The sequence below is a fragment of the Terrapene carolina genome, unplaced genomic scaffold, assembly GCF_002925995.2.
Source record: "Terrapene carolina triunguis isolate 2854851 unplaced genomic scaffold, T_m_triunguis-2.0 Scaffold714, whole genome shotgun sequence".
NCBI lineage: Eukaryota > Metazoa > Chordata > Testudines > Emydidae > Terrapene > Terrapene triunguis.
Genome location: NW_020665065.1, coordinates 17,767,992 through 17,775,645, shown reverse-complemented (window position 1 = coordinate 17,775,645; position 7,654 = coordinate 17,767,992). Strand labels below are relative to the sequence as shown.

The 7,654-nt window shown below is 45.5% G+C and overlaps 1 protein-coding gene across 1 annotated transcript in view; it reads left to right on the top strand.

The window, feature by feature from the left end:
• The first annotated feature begins 251 nt into the window (after positions 1 to 251).
• DDOST (dolichyl-diphosphooligosaccharide--protein glycosyltransferase non-catalytic subunit) overlaps positions 252 to 7,654 on the top strand; it is a 13,347-nt gene continuing 5,944 nt past the window's right edge. The window contains exons 1-5 of the mRNA XM_029913557.1: positions 252 to 457; positions 1,435 to 1,545; positions 3,816 to 3,902; positions 4,366 to 4,469; positions 6,869 to 6,963. Coding sequence (XP_029769417.1) covers positions 301 to 457; positions 1,435 to 1,545; positions 3,816 to 3,902; positions 4,366 to 4,469; positions 6,869 to 6,963 — 554 coding nt within the window. The 5' untranslated portion in view covers positions 252 to 300. The remainder of the gene's footprint in view (positions 458 to 1,434; positions 1,546 to 3,815; positions 3,903 to 4,365; positions 4,470 to 6,868; positions 6,964 to 7,654) is intronic.

Below are 7,654 nucleotides of genomic sequence, written 5' to 3'. Positions count from 1 at the left end.
TCGGAGGCGGTTTTAGCGCGCATGGGCGGGGCTCAGGGCGCCCCCTGAGGAAGGGCTGCTGGGCGGGGCCCGCTGTGTGGAGTTGTCTGTCTCTGATTGGGCCCCGCTCTCGAGGAGGCGGGCCTTCGGATCTACTCCTCGGGCCCCGAGAGGGAGCGGTGTGTGTGCGCTGGGTTCCGATCGCTTCCGGGTCACAGATTGAGGCTGTTTGCGTGTCCCGCCTCTACGGGCAAAGCGGGTCGGTGATTGGCAGCGTGGCGAGGATCGGTTCCGGGTGAGGCTGGCCCCCCTAGGAGGAAGATGGAGGCAGCGGCCGCTCTCCCCTCAGGGCGGCTCCTGTTGCTGGTGCTAGTCGGGCTGGGCCTGGCCCAGGCGGACGGGGGGCCCCGCACCCTGGTGCTGCTGGAGAACATCAACCTGCGGGACACGCACTCGCTCTTCCTCCGGAGCCTGGCGGGTGAGGGCGGCGGAGCCCGGGGTCCGGGCGGGGCGAGGGGAGAAGCGGGGGGGGGGGCATGGTCTGGGGGAGGGCGATGGGGGGAGCGGCCAGGCCCAGGAGGAGCCTGGGTCTGTCCCGGTGCAGCCTCCCGGCCCCACTTAGGGGTGCGCCTGCCTGGGGTGGCTGAGGGGGTCGGAGTCCTCTCGCGGGCTGGTTCTCCCCGGGTGCCACGCGGCCCCCGTATCCTCCACACAGCGGCGGCGGGGCTTGGTCACTAGGAAGTGTCACGCGGGTCAGTGAGGACGCGTGGGGGAAATGCTCCCTTGCTCTGTACCTGGGCTGCTGCTTGTCTCTCTTCTGGAGAGCGTCACGTTTGTTAGACTCACGTCTCCCGTTACTGGCTGCAGCCCCTGCTGCCCAGATCTCACTAGAGCATTTGCTTCTTTCCTCTCTGGTCTTCGCGTCATCCACAAGCTTTATCACGGCTTGATTCACATCAAAGACGTGCATGAAAATGCTATTGAGAGCGCCGAGGTTCTTGTTTGTTTTTAATTTGGGTTGTCCAAAAAGTCCCTGTGTCCCCTGAGCACTGTGGATTAGATTGTAAGTACCAGGAAGTGTCACTGCTTGGAGACTGACAGGAACAATTCTGCAGACAGTGCTCACCGGAGTACTGAGGAAATAAGTGTATTGTGGAAGAGTAACATGCTTGATTTATATTTTTATGTAGCAATTTAAAAAGTATCCCAAGGAGTCTGGTGGCACCTTAACGACTAACAGATTTATTTGGGCATAAGCTTTTGTGGGTAAAAAACCCACTTCTTCAGATGAATGACACCTTAAAAAGTATGGCAACTAGATGCTTAGATTGTAATGGGTAAGACTGAGTTAAGGGCCCTCTTATCTCATTTTCTAGCATGACCTGTCTTACACTTTTTTTAAATTAAAGTTGTGTCAAAGTATTCATGGCTATGATCTTTGTTTTCTGGGTGCAGATAGAGGCTTTGACCTCACCTTCAGGACTGCTGATGACCCTGGCCTGTCCCTCATAAAATATGGAGAATTTCTGTATGACAACTTGATTATTTTCTCCCCATCTGTAGAAGGTAAGAGATCCTTTTGCATAAAGGAAAAGACCCAGAAATTAAGTTGTGTAATACTCTGAGGCCCTTGGAGAAGACACACTAGATCTGTAAAGTGCCTTGCAGATATTAGCTAACCTTCACAACACCCCTTTGAGGCTGGTCTTTTACTGTTCCAGTTTTCCAGACAGGGAGGCAAGAGACTTACCCAGGGTGAAACAATGAGTGGTGGCAGAGCTAGGCCTCGTCCGGACTCCCAGTCTCCTGCTCTAACCATGAGAACGCTTTTCTTCAGTTTGATACAACTGATCAACGTATTCTTCTGACTTGCTTCATTTTGACCTTGAGGTGGCTTTTGGGGCCTGTCCCTGAGATGTAGACTTACAGATGTCAAGTATCAGAGGGGTAGCCGTGTTAGTCTGAATCTGTAAAAAGCAACAGAGGGTCCTGTGGCACCTTTAAGACTAACAGAAGTATTGGGAGCATAGGCTTTCGTGGGTAAGAACCTCACAATACTTCTGTTAGTCTTAAAGGTGCCACAGGACCCTCTGAGACTTACAGGTGTTATCTTCACTCATCATTGGGCAAACTGTGGCAGGAGCTGTATGCATTCTAAGCAGTTAAATGGTCATCAGGCTGCTTCTAAAAAGGTGGGGAGGGGCAGAAGCCTGTAGAACAAAGAATAAGCACAAAAATATAGCTGATTGCTTTGGACCTGCAATAGCAGCCACTGTTGGGTATCGATTTTCTGTAAACACCATTTCATTACCATTGTTTGCTGTGATAGTAACTGTTATGTCTGTTAATGATTCTCAGCCCACTTTATAATCCCTGTGTTGTATCTAGAATTGTGGTATTGTGATTCAGTAAAAAAAAAAATGTATTTAATATGTATTTTTGGAGCAGTGCTTCCATAGATTAACAAATGCACTGTTCTAAAATTCTGTAACTAAAAGATGGAATAACACTGTCATTATTTAAAATGCCTTGATTTTAAGTGTAGTAGTAGTAATTGTTCTAATTCACACCAAAATATCTGGATTCTCTCTTTACCACTATTAACAGCCTGAATCAGACTTGATGAGGGATTATTAATAGCAACCTTTTTGAAATACATCCCTTCAAGAAAGTGAGAGATCAGGTGATATTGGTGTGATGAGAGCCAAGAAAGACCTTCCAAAAGGAACACTCGGTTAGCAAGAATGGAGAGCTAGCTGATTGTGTGTGAATGAAACTGAATAGTATAATCTATAGCCCCAGGTTATAGCACACTTAACTTCAGGTGAGCCTCAGAGAATGTGTCAGGTAATTTAATTTTGAACATTACTACTAGGACTGTGATATTGGAATCAGATCCTTATGAGAACTAACTACAGAGCTGTGCAAGAAGAAGCTAATGACTCATGATATGTAGGAACCCGTTTTAAACTACTTCAGAACTAAATTTTAGAGTGTGGCATACAGTGTCTTCCTCATGACCTGTTCTTAACCTCTGACTTACTCCACTTCTGTCCTTCTCTCGGTGTTCTGTTTTCTCTTTCACTTCCTTAATTAAGATATTGTAGAGTAAAGTTTTGGCTGTATCTCTTTCAACTTGCAGAGATGCATGTTTCTCTAAATTCATTTGCTTTCTCTTTATATATTGGTTATTGTTGCTATACTGAAGTTTAATTAAATTTGATTTTGTTAGAGAATGGAATGAGTGAGGTATTCCTCCTCATTTTCCCAGGAATGCTTGCACTGGTGCCAGTTGTAATTCAACTTCTACAAGAAGGAATAATTAATATTTCCTCTTGTTGACAGATATCTCTCTCCCAATCTCAATGCAGAGGTCTCTCGCTATCTTTAAAATGTTGAATTTCTACCTGCAAACAGATAAGAATTGTATCTTGGGGTGGGGTGAGGAAGAAGCAAATCAACTACATGTAACCAAAAGAAAAGTATGTCTTTAAATGTGCCCAAACAAATAATAATAAAAAATTCATTGGCTATTTCTCTGCAACTGAGCTTGAATGGATAGTTCTATGCCTTTTAAAGGCTGGATTTTATGGCTTTGTCTTCCTTCTGAAGGAATTAATCCTCCCATAATCGGACCCTTTAATCTATGTTGGCCATAGGTGTATGTGGCTTCCGGATCCTGCTTGGGCACCTCCTGTGCCTATCACTCCAACACAGCTTCTCTATTAATTTGCCTCTCCTCCCTTGTATTTCCCTCTCCACCCTTGCTCCAAAGCACTGATAAAATAGTTTGCTGTCAGCGTTTTAAATCAGTAATGTCTGGTGCATCTTTTCAGATTTTGGCGGAAACATCAATGTGGAGACAATTACTGCTTTCATCGATGGAGGCGGAAGTGTCCTTGTGGCTGCCAGTTCTGACATTGGTCAGTAAAACCTGCATGCTAAACAAATGGGCGTAAATGTTGGCTTTTCATTTTATAGCTGCGTAATAAGAGTTTGCTGGATATAGAGAGCACAGATCAGTCCTGTAGGGGAAGGTGTCTTCCTTGTCATGGGAACTCTTAGAATTCTGGCTGCAACCTTTTTTAAAGGGGAACTTCAAAAGCTAAAACTATACAGCACTCTCTGCATTCAAAACATGCTACAAACCTTCATCCTCACAATGCTCCAAGGGAATTGGTGGTAAAGAATAAAGGAATGCCTTACTTTCACTTTCCAAAGAAAGTTGAGTTCAGCCAAGGGTTGTGTACTGAGTGCACCCAGCAGCCTGGTTAGCAGGACATTAGCACATAAATCGGGGCTGTCCTTCGTTTTTATTTTGATTTTTAGTTGCTTTTGTGTCTTGTACGTACTGTAAATTGGGAATCCACTTCTCTGTCTTTTTAGGTGATCCTCTGCGAGAGCTGGGCAGTGAGTGTGGAATAGAGTTTGATGAGGAAAGGACAGCAGTCATTGACCATCACAACTATGATATCTCAGACCCAGGCCAGGTAAAAGTCTAGACACTGAATTCTTTGGGTCTGTCCAGGGCTTGAGGAAACATGTCTTAGCTAGTACATAGCTTCTGGGAAGGGTTCTTTTTTTTGTTTAAAGCAGTTGGCTGGAAGGGCTGGAGACAAATCTTGTCTGTCTTCTTCCTTTTTCTCTTCTTTCCCCTCTTACCCATGCTCATTCCAAAGATTATTTTGAGTAGCAGCTGTGAATCTTATTGAATGACATGCTGCTTTTATTATTGCTCTTCTCTTTAATATGAGATTGCAATTTATCATGCACCTTTGATCTATGCCTAGACAACTTCTAACATTCCAGTCACACTGAGCAGTTAAAAACACCACCTGGAATAGTCAGGGGTTCACTGTATTGGGTCTTGAACCCCCCGGGGGGGGGTAGGAGATAGGAATTCCCCCTTTCTAGTGAAATATTTTATTTCTTTCTATTCATGATGGGTCAGGAGATAGAATGTCATGCTTAATAGCCAAAAGGTAAACTCTAGCTCAAGACACGAGGACAAAGAGAGATCAATATAGAAAACTCTGTAGGAGTTTGTCAAATGTATGTGATACCTTGATTTTTCTGTCCTTGCATGGTCCATCTGGTTGGATGCATGGTTCTGAAATATCTGTCTTTACAGGAGAGTTACAAGATATCCCAATAATGTCTGAGAGTTAAGAACATTGTAACATAGCTTTTCTGTAAAATACGTGGGGCACACACAATCCCCGATGGATGGGGGAATCACCATTGCTTTGGGATGCCTATGTATCTTATTAGCAGTGCAGATTTTGAAAACTTTCCTTTTCTACTGTACCATCTTGTGCTCGCTATCAAACCAATCTTACAGAACTTATAGTAGGACTTGGAGATTCATAATTTGTAGCTAGATACGAGTTCTTCCCAGCCAGTAGATAGTTGAAGGCCTATCCAATATCATAACAGGGGTTTTCAACCTTTTTTCATTGCAGACCCCTACAAAATTTCAAGTGGAGGTGCGGACCCCTTTGGAAATTTTAGACTTAGTCTGCAGACCCCAGGTTGAAAACCACTGTTCTATAGTAACAACAGCCTTTCGTGCACCCCTTAGACATAGTCTAAGGTTGAAAACCACTGCTCTATAGGTTCATGAGGCCTTTGATTTCATTGTGGTGCTGTTATTTAGACTCTCTTAATATGCTTAGTTCTTGGATTGGTACCTCTTCTAGTATGTTGTAATAGCTGAATACTTCCTGGTTTAAACAAATTCTTTCCGTGGAAAAATGTAACTAAAACTCAGTACAATAAGCACAGTAACTACCCCTCTGGATACACAACTGTCCCTCAGAGAGGATTCTTCTGAGTGACTATAAGTTACATCACTATTTAATTATGGCAGCTCCTGACAACACACTGCAAAGCTGTAAGCTTATTATTCCTTACTTAAGAACATCTTGTGTCCTAGAGCAAGGCCCTGCAGGCCAAGAGGAACCAAACTGCTCTAGGATGGGCTGTGTAAGTGTCACGGACTGAGGCTTTAGGCAGCAGCTGTCCCCCAGTATCTTCTGGCACTTTGAAATGCAGATCCTTCCATGTTGTACTTCAGGGGTAGGCAACCTATGACACGCGTGCCGAAGGCGGCACGCCAGCTGATTTTCAGTGGCACTCAGTGCCTGGCCATCAGTCTGGGAGGCTCTGCATTTTAATTTAATTTTAAATGAAGCTTCTTAAACATACAACAATAGTTTAGTTATATATTATAGACTTACAGAAAGAGACCTTCTAAAAACGTTAAAATGTATTACTGGCCCTTGAAACCTTAAATCAGAGTGAATAAATGAAGACTCGGCACACCACTTCTGAAAGGTTGCTGACCCCTGTTGTACTTTCTTGACATGCTTTTTCTGATATGCTGAAATCCCTTCTACAGTGTTCACATTAGCTTGTGGCAGCAATCAGAACAAATAGGAACTAATAAACACATGTTCCTGCAAGAGATCTGCATCTGTCGCCCTGGGATTTACCTTCCTTCTGATTTAAGCTTCCTAATACGCAACTCACAAGAAACTGTCACAAGAGAAAACCTGCTCTAAACTGTAACCAGCAGGGGCTGTTCCCTGTTCCCTGAGGGCTTCTAAGCATGTGCCCGGTTTCTTCTCCTGCTCTTACCTCCTCCATCCCCTTGCCCCATGTTACAATTCTTCTTCCTGCCAAGAGGCCAGGTGAGACTCTGCACAGACAATTAACGCTACTTCAGAGTTCTGGAAGGGTACCTGTAGAACATGAGGTGCCGTGTTGTGCAGATCACTAGCCATAGAGTGGCAAGCAGACACGCATGTTAACAAGTTGCCGGTGCATTAATTACATTGTTCAGTAGCTTGTGAAAGCTTACCACAGGTCTCTTGTTTCCTCCCTGAAGCACACGCTCATTGTCGCAGACTCTGAAAATCTACTGAAGGCTCCCACCATTGTGGGGAAAACGCCATTAAACCCTGTTCTCTTCCGAGGAGTTGGGTAAGTGAACTACGAGGCAAGGCTGGCAGTGGGGCTGTAACTGAGAACAAGAGGTCTCTGATTGGATGGGTTTCTTGCCACTATCTTCCCTCCAGATAGGTTATAAGCCTAGGGCTGGGGTAGGCACTATTATAAACAAAGCATCCTCGGTTGGTTTTTGGTTTCTTCAGTTGAGATGCAACAGGCATTTGGTCCTTTAACAGGATGGAATTGCGGGGGGAGGGCGGCTGAGGGCAGGCAAGAAAGGCACAGACTTCATGCTGGTTAGGTAATCAAAGGCTATTCCTTATCTCTCAATCTAGTTATAAACTTCCTTGAAACAGAAAACTTTTAATACAGTAACTCCTCACTTAAAGTTGTCCTGGTTAACGTTGTTTTGTTGTTACGTTGCTGATCAATTAGGGAACATGCTCGTTTAAAGTTGTGTAATGCTCGTCGTTTGGCAGCCGCCTGCTTTGTCTACTGCTTGCAGGAAGAGCAGCCCGTTGCAGCTAGCTGGTGGGGGCTTGGAACCAGGGTGGACCGGCAGCCCCCTATCAGCTCCCCGCTCCCCTAAGTTCCCTGTGCAGCAGCTGCCTGCAGTTCAGCTGTGTCCCTCCCCCCACTGCCATGTGCTGCTCCTGTCCTCTGCCTTGGAGCTGCCCCTCGAGACTCCTGCTTGCTGTGCCGGGGGGGGGGGGGGGGGGGGGGG